This window comes from Typopeltis vanoorti, chromosome 16 (assembly GCF_054136105.1).
Source record: "Typopeltis vanoorti isolate ZY-2024b chromosome 16, IOZ_Tvanoo_1.0, whole genome shotgun sequence".
Lineage (NCBI taxonomy): Eukaryota > Metazoa > Arthropoda > Arachnida > Uropygi > Thelyphonidae > Typopeltis > Typopeltis vanoorti.
The window spans coordinates 69,898,852-69,913,362 of NC_143564.1; the positions used below are offsets into that span (position 1 = coordinate 69,898,852).

General features: G+C 35.0%; 1 protein-coding gene across 1 annotated transcript in view; it reads right to left on the reverse strand.

Moving 5' to 3' along the window:
- The window catches only part of LOC150098111 (cytosolic carboxypeptidase 1-like), a 551,906-nt gene that overhangs the window by 106,602 nt on the left and 430,793 nt on the right, over window positions 1–14,511 (reverse strand). Inside the window, exon 18 of the mRNA XM_090406686.1 lies at window positions 10,087–10,213. Coding sequence (XP_090262812.1) covers window positions 10,087–10,213 — 127 coding nt within the window. The remainder of the gene's footprint in view (window positions 1–10,086; window positions 10,214–14,511) is intronic.

The window sequence follows — 14,511 nt, forward strand, 5'->3', positions numbered from 1 at the left end:
TATGGTCCTATTGCCTCTTCTACTCTTCTGCAAATTTTACTGCTTCTCTCTTCATCAGGGTCAGCCTCTATGCATTGCTTCTTAAAAACTTCGACTGTACAAAAAATATTTTCAAATTGTTTCTGTGAAATCTCTTTTGGCTGACTATCAGTGGTTAAATTTTCTTCATATTCTTCGGGATCTTCCCGCTGTGCATCTAAATTTAGCATATTGGGATCACTCAATTCTTCAGAATGAGATTTAATTAACTCTTGGACGTTATCATTGAAGCGGAGAAAGAAATGAAGGACGTACGAATTCGTCGCTGACAGGCAAAATCACGTGCTTTATAGATAAAATTTCCCAACTGTTATACAAGCAAAACAGTTACCACTTTAAAAACTACAATGTTCACAAAAGAAAAGTTAATTTTCCGATGTGTAATAATAAACAACTCATCCTGCAATATGAATTGATTACCCTATTATGAGAATGGATTCTCCTTTTAGTGACATGCGCAGAAGTGTCAAAGGGTCTCGAATCTGTGGGCGTATTATAGCAAACGAAATAAGTTTCGGCAGTAAAAATTTGGAACATAGTATACATAGTTACATGGAAGTAGTATAGTATACCATTAAAAATAACTTTGTAAAATGTTTTAAATTGGTAACTAAATTATTTCACTCTGGTGAATGATTTTTTTAAAATAGTTAGCCATAAAAATGTACAGATAGAAAATTTTTAAAACCTGTAACATTTATTTTTAAGTTGTGTATAGGTGCACTAATCGAATTTGGGTATTGAAAAAAAATGAAGCACTAATTGAAAACGTACTAATTGGGGGGGGGGGGGGCATTAATCGAGGGATTACTGTATACTGTACTCTGCATCATGGCACAATGCACAGAACAATGTCAGTCAATTTCAATGATTTTATGTTCTTCACCATTTGCGAAATGTATTTGCTTCATAGAGTTTGTTTGTTTGATTAGTATTTTTATTTATTGCTGCTGTATAGCTGTGGTGATATAGCAGCAAGAAATTATCATAGTAGTAAATAAGGTAAAAAATAGTAAAATAGATAAATAATGAGATAGATAAAATTGTGTATAAATGTATTTCTAAAAAGTAAAGTGAAAAAAAAAACCAAGTATATAAAATTAGATAAAAAGCAGGTGTAAAATGTTCAATAAAAAAAGTGTACAACGTTGATAATGCATAAAAAACCACAAGGTATTAAAAGGGTGCATACAAGAAAGAACTGTATAAATAAAAATAAAATAAATGATCTATATGTGGCAAAAGATGTTGATTGTCTGTAAAAATTTAAAAACAAATGAATCATCAATTGAGTCTGATAAAATTTGCCTGAGTTATTGGGCTCAGACAGATTATGAATATGGTTAAAATAATGACTGTGTTCATTCTGAGTCCAGCATTACAAAACTTACATATTTGAGATGATAGCAGGTATGTTATCATCCCTAAACAGGAAGGAGTGTGTGAGATGACTATGACTGATGCACAGTCAAGCAAGTACGACTTCCTTTGTTCAAACACTGCACAGACTAGGCTGCTATGATTTAATTTCAGGCTTAATTTGGTAAAGCTTATTATTAGTCTCTATTCCAAGATGACTGCCATAGGGATAGAAGTTTGTCTAATAATCTGTGTATGGTACAGACAGAGGGCAGATGCTTGAAAAATGAGCTGACGTAACAGCAGTATCTGCAACCTTGTTTCCCTAGATCCCAACATGGCTTAGAATCCAACAGAAGCATACATCTTAGTGTAGCTTCCATAAGTGAAAAAGGTGGTATTGGATTCAAGAGAGAGCTGGATGTTCTTGTAGTTTTAGGCTTTTTATTGCCTGGAGAGAACTTTGATAGTCTGAATATATTATGCACCTTTGGTAGCAATGCTATTCGATGTATTTTCATGCAAACTATTGCATACAGCTCAGCTGTAAAGTTGGTATATTCTATTGGGATTTGTGCAGAGTTCAGTGGCATCTGAACTACGTTGTCTACCATTATTTCTAGAGCTTGTAGGAGAGCTTTTATCCACAAACAAAAGGATTTTATGGCAGTCTGTTGAATGTTGTAGAGATTCTCCCATTGCAGCTGAAGCATAGTGGGATACATGAAGTACTCTGGCAAGGATTTTATTTTAGTTACATATAGAAGAGACAGGTATTGGCATTGAAGTGACAAAGGTGATTCATTTGCCTCGACACACAGACTAGGAATAAGGATCAAGCCTGGCAGATTACGGAAACATAATCAGGTTTTGATATTATCAATGCTTTGTACAAATGAAGTAAACATCTGTCAGTACCCAAAAGCTGGAAGATAGTGTCCAAACAACTTTGTTTCTGGTGCAACTGAGATTAATGATTGCGCTGATCAGAGTTCTGGATCAGGATGAAGACTATGTCTGCTGCAAAATGAACACAAATTGTTTTCTGCTGTGAAAATCTGAACTTATTTTGAGAGATGGTCAATGGTTTCCTGCAACTGTCTTTCTATGGCCCTCATATTACAGGAATGGTAGAAAATGGTATAGAGGGCATTACTTACTGTTGGAGTAAGTTGTTTTGTTATTGAGTCCACATTGATTGCAAAAAAACGTAACACTTAAAACTGAACATTGTGGAACTCCATTCTCTTTGTTGTACAGGAGAGAGCAGTTTCCACTTGTATTTAGAAGATTCAGTTAGATAAGAAGTTCTTGATATAAACAGGAGATTGCCTCTGAGACCAAAATTATGTAGGTCTTTCGGAATTCCAACTCCCCAAACCGTGTTGCATGCTTTTTCCATATCAAAGAAAAACCAATACTAGATGCTAACATTTTAGGAAGATATCTCCAACAGATGCCTCCAGCCTGACTAGATGATCAGTACAGGAATGATATTTCTGAAAGCCAGAGACGTGTTGTTGAAAAAAAGTTCTTTCTAGAAACCATAAAAGGCAGCTGGTTGGAACAAATGGACAGTAGTTATTTGTGGATTTGGGATCCCTGGGTTTAGGAAATGCAATAGTAATTGGCTTCTGCCAGGTATCAAGAAATAAGCTCTCACTGAAGATTCTGTTGTAAAGCTACAACAGTTGATCTATGGTTGATGGTGACAGATGTTTTACAACAGGATTCCCCAAATTGTGTTCCGCGGAAAGTGTAAGTGTTACATGATGTCAGTGACCAAGCCATGTATTTTTAAACATGGAAGTAATTCGGGAAAGGAAATACTGCTGTTTATGACTGGTCGTAAAAATTGCCTGCAAGCCGATTACAACAATGGGCGGCGTATCCTCTGTTCTCAAAACGGAACCAAATAACATCTGTGTTGCAAATGTTAGTGACCAATCAACAAGGAAGTATAAAGAAAATTTTTCCAATGAAATTGAAGATCAAGGTAGTCTGTATCCGGTTCTCAAATCTAGTAATACTGAATACTTTCTTCGCAAGTTCATATTGTAGGGTGAAAGTGCTTGTTTCGAAACCATAGTGCCGTGAGTTTTTAAAAGTGATAGGCCTATATGAATAAGAGACAAAGGGCTTTCTTTAATTTTGGTGTTAAGAAATCTCTTATTGAAGGTGTTTGTGATGCAAAAGATAGTGATTCATCCACCTCCAGCCTACAAAGCGATCTCCAGGATGTACAAAAGGAGGGAAAAACTACCAGCACACAGGAGAAAAAAAGTCTGCATTCACTCGTAAGTACTTATAATATTAAAAATTTTTGGTGATCAGAATGGAATATGTCAATGAAAATCAGCACAAATTAATTTAATGATGTTGGCCTGAGGAAACTATAATATGCTACAAGATTTCATTAGTCCAATGATTGATAACTGATTTAAATGTAATTTTATATTTGTCAGCATGTCACACCGTATACATAAGTATATTATGATTATGCCATAATTAATTATTAATACTGTAATGTATTATTAATTAATTATTAATACATTACAAAATAACCAAGGTGTTCAATGAAAATTTCAGGAATTGTGAAGTGTTCCATCATAAAAAATCTGGGAGATGTTGTTTTACAATCTCGTAATGGACATTATTTGGTCCAACAGCAGTTGGACAGAACTTAAACAAAGAAACTTTCATTTTCTCCATAGTGAATGGAATTTTGTATTCTGTTGTGCTGTTGGAAGAAAAGAGAATTTGTTGTTTTTCTCCTTTGCATTTTTGAGAAAGGAACTTAGCTTGGGGGGGGGGGGGGTTAAGAAGATGTTGCTAATGTTTTTTTGCAAAAATCTCCCCGAGTGTGTCTGCAGTTGTTGCCAGATTAACAATTGTGCAACCATTATGTTCTAGAATGGAGAACTGGTGGGTGGTATATCTGTCTTTAATTTTCTGTATTTTTTCCCATGCTGATTGTTATTGGTGGGTCTTGATATAGAAGATGTATAATGGATCCAGGATTCTTTCTAGCTATGACAATAGATGTATCTAACTTGAGTTCAAGCACATTTGAAAGCAATTAAGTCTGTTGTTATGGGGTATCTGCAGAAAATTCCAAGATTTCTTCAGGACTTCTTTGGCTAATGTGCAATCACCATTCCACTATAGCTTAGGGAAGCATGGAAACTGTGCAGTTCTGGCTGGGCTGCTCCTATAATACACTCTGTTACATGATTCACTGCACTACTGATAGGAATTAGGACCTCTGCAGAAATGAATTCTGCTTCTTCTATGTTCACTGGGCATCTACAGATGCCATATGGTCACTCCGATGCTCGATGATGTTCCACACCAGGCCTCGCCATGTAGTCCTGTTGTTTGCTTTTCTGGCAGCCTCAACTCTTTGAAGATCAATCACTCCACACACGCCATCCATACATATCGTTCATGGTCTACCTCTGCCTCTTTTTCCAGGAACTTTACCTTATATTACTGTTCTGAGAAGTCCTCCTTCCATCCTTTCTATGTGTCCAAAATATTTTAACTTTCTTCTGTCAATATCCTTAAGGAGCCTTAAAGTTCTACTAATCTTTTCTAACACCCATTCATTTGTATGCCTTTCAGTATATGATATCCTCAACAGCCTTCTGTAACACCACATCTCAAAAGCAGATATCCGTTTCTTATCTGACTTCTTTAGGTTCCAAGTCTCGCATCCATAATTCGGTGTTGGAAAAACAACTGCATCTAAAATCCTCAACTTTGTTCCCATGGAGATGGATCCATCCTTCCAGATTTTAGACAGGTCTCTGACTGCTGTTTTAGCCATTCCTAACCTTTTTCTGGCATCTTACTGAACAGCAATTTCAATTCTTCACATTAATAATGGATCCCAGGTACTCAAACTTTCTGGCTTCCTCAATTCTTTCTCCATTAAGATACACTTGTTTCTCAAGAGCTTCTCTGTTTGTTTTTCCTTTGAGAACCATGATCTTTGTCTTGCTAGAATTGAGTTGAAGTCCTCTGTTATTACTGATCTTGTTAACTTTGTCAAGAATTAGTCCTAGTTCTTCCATGTCATTACAAAGGAGTACTGTATCATCAGCATACCTCAGATTACTGATCAATCTATTTCCTATTGTAATTCCTGTCCTGAGCTCATCCAATGCTTCATGCATGATGTCCTCTGCATATATACTAAACAAGTGAGGAGAAAGTAAACATCCTTGTCTAACTCCTTTTCCAACTTGATGCCAGTCAGTCAATCCAACACCTGTTCTTACTGTGGCTTCTTGCTCCTTATACAAGTTGGCTATCAACCTGATAATGTGTTGAGGAAAACCCATTCTTTTCATTACTTCCCACAGTTTCACATGCTCAACACATCAAAAGCTTTAGAGTAGTCTAAGAAACACATTACCAGAGGGAGTCTGAATTCTTTATATTTTTCTATGATCTGTCTAAGGCAAAGGATCTGATCTCCGGTGCCCCTATCTTTCCTAAAACCTGCTTGTTCATCGGGCATCTCTGCCTCAACTTTGGCCCCAATCCTATTTAGCATGATCTTTAATAAAATTTTGCTTGCATGAGATATCAAACTGAGAGTTCTATAATTCTTGCATGCTTTCTTATCACCTTTCTTGTGTAGTGGTATGAAAACTGACTTCTTCCAGTCTCTAGGATATGATCCTGTCTCTCATATCCTTGTAATCAATCTATGAAACACTCTCATCCCTCCATCCCCTGTGGCCTTAATTAACTCTGCTGGGATTTCATCTGCACCTGGGGCCTTATTGCTGTTGAGCTGCTTAACTGCTCTTTCAACTTCATGCCTAAGTGGAGGAGGTTCCAAATCAAAATTTTCTTGGTGAGAAGGCACCTCCAAATTTTCTTTATCCACTCTGCTGTACAGTTCCTCACAGTATTCTTTCCATCTGTTTTTGATTTCCAACTCTTCTGTTAGTAATGATCCATTCCTGTCTTTGATGACATTCAATTTAGGCTTAAACTTGTGCTTTAAGTCACGAACTAAATAAAACATCCTTTTATAATTATGCCTTCTCATCTGGAACTCTATTTCTTCACATTTATTAGTATAGAACTTTTCCTTGTCCTGCTTGATGGCTCTTCTGATTTCTCTATGTAATCTCTTGTATTCTTCGGTCCCTGTGTCTCTTTGTTTTTCCAACTGCCTTCTTTTGATTAGTTCCTAGTTGAATCTGATATCCATGGGTCTCTTGGTTTTCTTATTGGGCCGAGATACGTCTTCGCTAATGAGAAAAAGTGGGACAGTCTGCTTACTCAATTTTCAACCATGATATCTGCAATGCAGCACGTGATAGTCCATGCAGAAAAGTAGGTAGCATTGCAGATATCATGGTTGAAAATTGAGTAAGCAGACTTACTTGGGAGCTATCACAGGAAAGTGATAGCTCCCAAGTAAGTTGTCATCAGTTTTTTACTTTTAAACAGCAGGTTTAAACAACAAAGTTTGCACAAACTTTGTTTGCTTACACTTGGATAAAGGATCAAACCAAGAATATAATTTCTTGGCATCTTTAATTTATAGTATAACCAAGTCAAAAAACTCCCATCAACTATCTCTAATCCAGAGTATTTTAATAATGAGGTATGACACCATTTGGCTACTCATATATGGAAATATGATTTCTGCATTACTTCAACCTTGGTACAACTTTTGGGTCTGGCTCCCACTGGTAGGTCCATCTCCTGTCCTGTCACTGATGAGACCTCAATAAAGGTTGAAATTGGTCTGGGTAGTGACCTTTCCCATAATGCATAGCATTATACATGTCCAGAAGGATATGTGCTTTGCATTATGGGATACTAAGGTAAGTGATGTGAAGTCATTAGTCTCTATATATGAGTTGCCCTGACCTGAAAATACTTCAGGAACAAGCTCTGTGAATATATTTCTTGGCATCTTTAATTTATAGGAGGAAGGTAGTTGCAGCATACTGTCATTATATTTCTGAATGAGAGATAGCAGCTACTTCTACGTTGGTGTTAAGCTGGACCTGGTGGAAAGGGGTACTGGTTGTCCCCTGGTAGGTCCATCCCCTGCCCTGTCTGTGTGAATGATGGTAACATTACATAGAGCTGGATCATCACTTGGCTTTAGGTATATTCTCTGCAAGCAGAAGCCCGGTAGTTTCCATAGAACAAAACAAGATAGAATGGTTGGAGAAATGTCTGGCAGTGGTATGGCATGGAAGCAAAAGAAGTAGGAGATGGAAGGAGAGAGAAAGTATATGAAAGAACCAAAATGAGAAAATAAGGATAGAATTTTTTATGGCAAGTCCATGATAAATAGAAATGCTTGAGGAAAATGTGATGATATTGTGTTTCCTTGGGCAAAGATTAAGGATATTAATGACTGTCAGGATGTAGAGAGGAACACTGAAAAAGATGATTATCCTGGCCACTCCTAATGATTCAGGATGAGAACAAGCATGGCATTCAAGAAGATATGAAAGAGTTACTGGTACAAGTGAATAAGAAGAGTGAGAAAGTAAAAATTGTAAGTCAACTGCCATGGTATGATAGAGGTAAGCTGAGATGAAGAGCTATGAACTGCAAATGAGTCAGTGTGCAGGAGAAAAGATGTAGAGTTTGTGAACGTGGAAGTGAATTTGATGAATGGAAAAAACTTATAGTGGGTCAACTGATAAACTGATTGGTTGTTTAGAATTAAAGACAAGACAACAAAGGCAAGAAGAAAGTACTTTATTATCTTTGCAAAGTTTCTAAAATAAAATCTTTACTACTTTTCACATATGAGAATAATTAAGATTGTCCTCCTAAGTTACTCTCATTCTATCTTTATTCTGGAAAGTGATACTGCAGTGAGTATGTTCAAGCTATATGAACAATTATCTATATAACATTTCGTTACCTTGAACTTTTATTATTTATTATTATTGTAATAACATATCACATGATACTTTGTCACAGGAGTGTACTCTCCACTGCCACTTTCCATCTAGATTACTTAATCCTCCATCTGCATTCTGTGCCACTCTTCCCCATCTAGACACTATGCCAATCCCAATATGCTAATACCCTAATAGTATTTTTGTCTGTTAACAGCATGTGTCCTGTTCTCTGGCTGATTTGCCTGTATGAAAACCCAGCTTTCTGTTAGAAAAACCCTGCTATCCTCATATGAGAAAGCCGATCACTCTCATGAAGAGAATTGAACTGCAGTCTTTTCTCATCGAAGGGCATAGTTTCCCACTGCTCTTCCAATTGCAGGTATAATAGAAATATACAACAGAATAGTTTTTGTACATTTGTATGTGTAAAATTATGTTCCATATGTTATATTACCATGAAAAATGTACTTCTTGTTATAACCTTCATTTCCTCATATATATATATATATTTGTTATAATACTCTAGATTAGTTTAATCATAACTTGAATAGTAGAGAAGCATTGAAAAAAAAAAAAACAATAATAGTAATAATAATAATTGCATCAGTAATAGGGAAAATAGGAATCCTGAAAACATCAGATGTGTCTAGAATGGAGAACTTAGAGAAAAAGTAAAATATTTCAGCTATTTAGACACAATATTTAGTAAGGTGACACATCAGATATGGAAATGTACAACAGAATAAGCAAAGTTCATATGGTGGAGAGTCAACTCAACAAACTTATAGGGAATAAAAGATGCAATACATGGATTCCTTAACCAAGCTGAATAACTTAGTCAAACAAATTTGTCATGAAAATCAGTAAAAGACACAAATATGAAAACAGACAGGAACACTGAAACATCAACTAAATTCTGAATGGAGAACCTAAAAAAGAAGTAAAACAGTTCTGCTAAAAACTGTACTTTCTAAATCTTCAGCACAATATTTAGGTGAAAGCAAGGATGGGAATTAAATATGTAAATATACAACAGAATCTTAAGGGAAGCTGGTGGTGGAGAGTCAAATGAATCTATGTGGAAGAATAGAACAATTGGTCAAGTCACTCAGTCAGCAGTAACCAACCATTCCATCTTTTAGCTACAGCAAAATAACCTGATTTTTTATAAACTTAATAATGGAAATGACAGAATGGATAAGTCATTGTCTATATTCTTCTGCATGTGTGTTATCTGGCTATTTGTATTTGCATAAAAAAAACAACAACAACAACAATCACCTTAGTATGTGATTCACTTTTCTTCAGTGAAGAACATTTATAAAAGCTCTTCTAAATATTTCTTGAAGCACTAATTGGATCTTAACCTAGGTCTTTCCAACCAAAAGGTGTCTATCAGTACTTCAAATGTAAATTTTACTGCAAACCAATACACATCTTTTGTTTTGTTGGATTTTACGAGTTTTACCCTGCAATAGTATTTTTTCTGCTAATTGCATGTGTTCTTTGACTGATTTGCCTTTATGTGGGATAAAAATGTATCATCAGCACTTCAACTGAAAATTTTATGCAAGCTAATACACATATTTTGTTTCACTGAGTGTTACAAGTTATACTATCTAACTATGTCTTATGTACAGCATTAAAACTAAATGGTACACAAGTGTAAAATTCCATGTATGAAGCAGTTTGACATCTGAATTTAGAAATATTTTAACAGGCTGCACAAGAAACCTTAATTTACAGTGAATTTTAGACATATTAATTTGGAGGTTCCAATTTTAATACTTACTATCACAAGGACGAGCAGTGACTGTTAGCAAAGGAACAACATTTCTTGCCAACGTTTCACACAAAATATCTTTCCTGAAATGGATAGCACTCTGATCATATGTATTTTCCCAACAATGCAGATGAGTCTAAAAAAATAAAATAAAATACTGAAACCAAAGTTATGCAATGAAAGATTGTTTTATGTGATGACTACAATATTCTTTACTAAATTAAAGAAAATTTCACATAAAAAAAGTTTACTTTCTTAGTTGGACAGGATTCAAAGTTATCGAGCTAGCCCTGCTGATCTGATAAACTGAAGAAACATAAAAAATTCTTAAGATTTGTTTTTATCAAGCTTCAATACCCACATTCTATCCTGCCGTTGTTTCTTTTCATTTCTTCAATCTTATATACATAAAATGACTGCTAACTAATCAAAAATACAGTGGAATACCAAACCAGTAAGCATCAATTCAAATGTGATAGCCTGGCTGGCCAAGCAGTTTGCTCTCTAACTAATAGGCTGTTCAAATTCCACCATGTGCATGGTTGTTTGTGATTGTCATTAGTTAGGTAATAGATGATTTTCATTGCCTGGTGTGAGACCACCACCCATCCCACTCATCTGAAGACATATTATATGTCTTCAAATGAGTGGCTTGAAAAAGTTTCATGCTTGGTCTCTAGAGCATGTAAAAATATATAAAATCTATAAATATAGAAAGAAAATCCTTAGCCCACCTATGGTATGAATGTACTATAGGTTTACAAATAAACCTTGTGAGTGGGAGACACAAAAATAAAAAATGCAAGCTTAACTTTAACCTTTACGCTAATATCAAGCTTTAGAAAGTAAAGTGCAAAAAAAGCTGCTGTTAATACTATTATTATTATTATTATTCAGGTCTCCACGGAGTCAAAAGACTCATCATGGGAGGTCCTTCCTAGGAAACACAAAGTCTATCATACCACTCCTTAAACTCATTGACCGTTCTTGCTCTTACCACTCTATCAGGCAATGCATTCCATGATTCAACTACCTTCCATGCAAAGAAACCACTCCTCACCCTCTTGCTCATAGTTTTCTCTCGTAACTTCCTTGTCATCACTCCTTCCGGCTGTTCAACCAAGCGAAAGAACTCCCCAGTGTCAACCCTGTGACCACCTCTCAACGGCTTAAAAGTCTCAATCATATCACCTCTCCTTCTTCTATCCACCAAACTCTGAAGTACACATTCCCTCAGCCAATCCTCACAACTAACATTGTACAGTCCTGAAACCATCTTTGTTATCCACTTTTGTACCCTTTCCACAGTGCAGCTTCACTTAAAAGTTAGAATTATGTTATCTAGTCAATTATTTGAAGCTGTAAGGCATCAATGTTCCATTTTGGCAATGATTTTTTGGAGAACAACTTTCAGTATTTTTGTCAAGAATTTCTGAAAAAACAGGGACCTTTAATTTCATATAATTTTAGTTATTTGGTATTAAAAAAAAAAAAGTCCATACAGCAACGACTTCATAGTACAATACATGCATACTACAGTAAACACCATTATAACAAAATTATGTGCTAAATGAATTAGGGAAAAGTTCCAGCCTAAGTTTCATAAAACCTAATGCTATTTTAAGCTTACCATTAGAGATGGTAAAAGCTCAAAACCTTTATGAAAGCAAACTGAATTTCCTTACCAAATAACATCACAATCAGTAGACAAAGAAAATGGTTGGAAATCATATACTATTGACAAAACATGAAGGACTGCCAGGAACTAAATATAAAATACTCAAAACCAACAACATGAAAAAAAATATAGCAAACAATAATGGGAGACATAAGAAAGAACTAGAAGAGTATGAAATTGTAAAAATGAAAATGCAGAATTAATGTTTGAATTTCAAAATGCTCTGTTCAAGTCCCATAGTGAACTACATATATATAGCTTATACCATTAAAATTTAAAAAAATCTGGATCAAAAATTCTAAATCAGATATTTCAAACATAAAATGAGCTGCTATCCACAAACATTCTCTTAGAATTGCAAATGAAATATGATATCATATACAGTATTTCTTTAATCCAGAGTTTTAATTAAATTCTGAATTAAATGCTGTATATATAGTGTCATATTTCATTTGCAATGCTAAGAGAATAGTATCAATTTATGCCAGCTGGCCATTATTAGGTCTCTGTCCAATTAAGAAGCCGATGTGTACGGCAGCTATGCAAATCATTTCCCCTCCACTTAAATGGACTAATGTTCATCACTTATGTTCCCTTCTCTTTATAACTGGAGGTGAATATGACCAATATAAAGTTGACTGACAGCTGAAGTTTTCAGGTTATTTCTGATTTTAATGGTACATACTACACATATATAATTATTGAATAAGAGTCTAAAAGCTTCATTTTGGTGATGTAAATTACTATTTCACAGTCAAATGTATAGAAACTGAGAAAGTTTCAAAACTAGACCAAATGCAGCTCATGAGAATGCAACCCTTGGCAGCAGAAATGACAAGGCCTGCACTACTTAAAAGACATGAGCTCTGCTCAGGAGCCTGTATTAACTTTAATTAGTGCTTTTAGGTTTCAGTGGTATATCAGCTGTTTCAAACTGTTCAGAGACTAGGAGGAACCCTCTGGATTCCTCCTAGTCCCTGATCTAAGTTTCCTTATAAAAACAGGTGTTTTTATAAGAAAACTCTTGGTCCGTGAGTACTTATAATTATTGAAGAAGGGTTAAAAGGCTTTATTTCGGCATGTAAATTCATAGAAATAGGGGATATCATAAATCTATTCTTATTTCATTACCAAATGTACAGAATAGACAAAACTCTTTTAGGCCAAACTTTAAAAATCTAGTCCCTCTTCATCGTCGACAACAGGAGGTGAAAATTCACCTCCAATGAAAGGTTACAAGAGTTTGGCATATAACTAACACCATCTTGTGTTTCTTACCCTATCAGGAAATATATATGAAATAGTCTGAGTTTATGGTAAATATGGTCATTTTTTTCTGAAATGTAGGTTTAAAAACTCAACTTTTCATGAAAGGAAAACTTGCTACTGCCAACAATTGAGAACAGGCTAAAATTTAGAGAAGGTTCTGCTAACTATAAATCACACCTATAATGATCTTTCTTCAGCATGATATAGCATTAACAGAAGTGAAGATTACACAGGCACCCACGAAACAAATACCTTGGATAATAACAGTTAAATTATATTAAGTAAACTATGAAGCTAATATTTCACACTATTCATCAAAGCAACTTTACAGGCAGAAAAGAAAGAGACAAACACCCAGGCATACAGTGAGAAAAGTGAACTCAATGACTATATTTTTGATAGTCTGAGTCAGCCATATTTATTTTATGTTAAAAGACTCTTTAGCTGATTTCAGGAAGAGCTCTGTGATTTAAAGTTGGATATCTTTCACTCTGATATCTGATCCATTTACAGTCATGTTGCAGGTGGTCAAGTGATTTTTGGAGTAAATTCACAAGTTTATTAGACCTAGCAAAAAGAAAGCAAATTTGCAAAAACATGGGGTGATCTAAGTGGCAAATAGAATATTCTGATGAGCAGGAAACAACATTAATTTTGATAATAGTGAAACACTTAGCTGATGAATAACCATATTAGGAGTAAATAAACTGATTTAAATAATTTAATGATCTCTAAAAATTCTCCATTCAGGCATCATTTAAAACTAATAATCATAACCTTTTGTTTGTCTAGATGACTATGCTGTGGCTTGGCTTAAAAAGTATTAAGGCAATAGAACAATAAAGCACACATAACCTCCTTCTCCACTGTGATCATCTTGATGGATAAATGGAAAGGTTCCTGATGACATCAGGAACATTTTCATTTAAACTTCACCAAGTTTAATGGATCTGCAGAATACGCGTATTAAAAAAAATTACAAAAAAACAGATGGGATCATGCATCTGGTGATTACTCTGTTCATAAACACACAAAACATCTATCTACTAAGAGACCAATCAACCTATCACTAATTAATCCACTCTACTCAATCACACACTGTTATTTCCTGGCTACCTGAAATAGCTCACAAATTACATTAGAATTCTATCCTCTCTAAAGATGTAGGGGTTGTCAAAAACACACAAACGAAACTCCACTGAGAGTACTGAATTTTCCATATATAAATCAGCCAAATACTTAGCACAATTGCTTTTTCTTATTACTGGAATATATATTTTTCCCATAAAAAGAATAGTAGTAAAATAAAATAATAAAAAAATATATTTGGGGAGGGGGGGGGATGTGAATCTGAAAGATTTAAAGTAACCAGGAGTGTGCCACAAGGATCAGTTCTTAGCCCACTGTTATTTCTTTACATAAATAACATTGGGAGGAATTTAATGGGAGACATCTCTATATATGTCTCTATCATATCATCCCCTCTC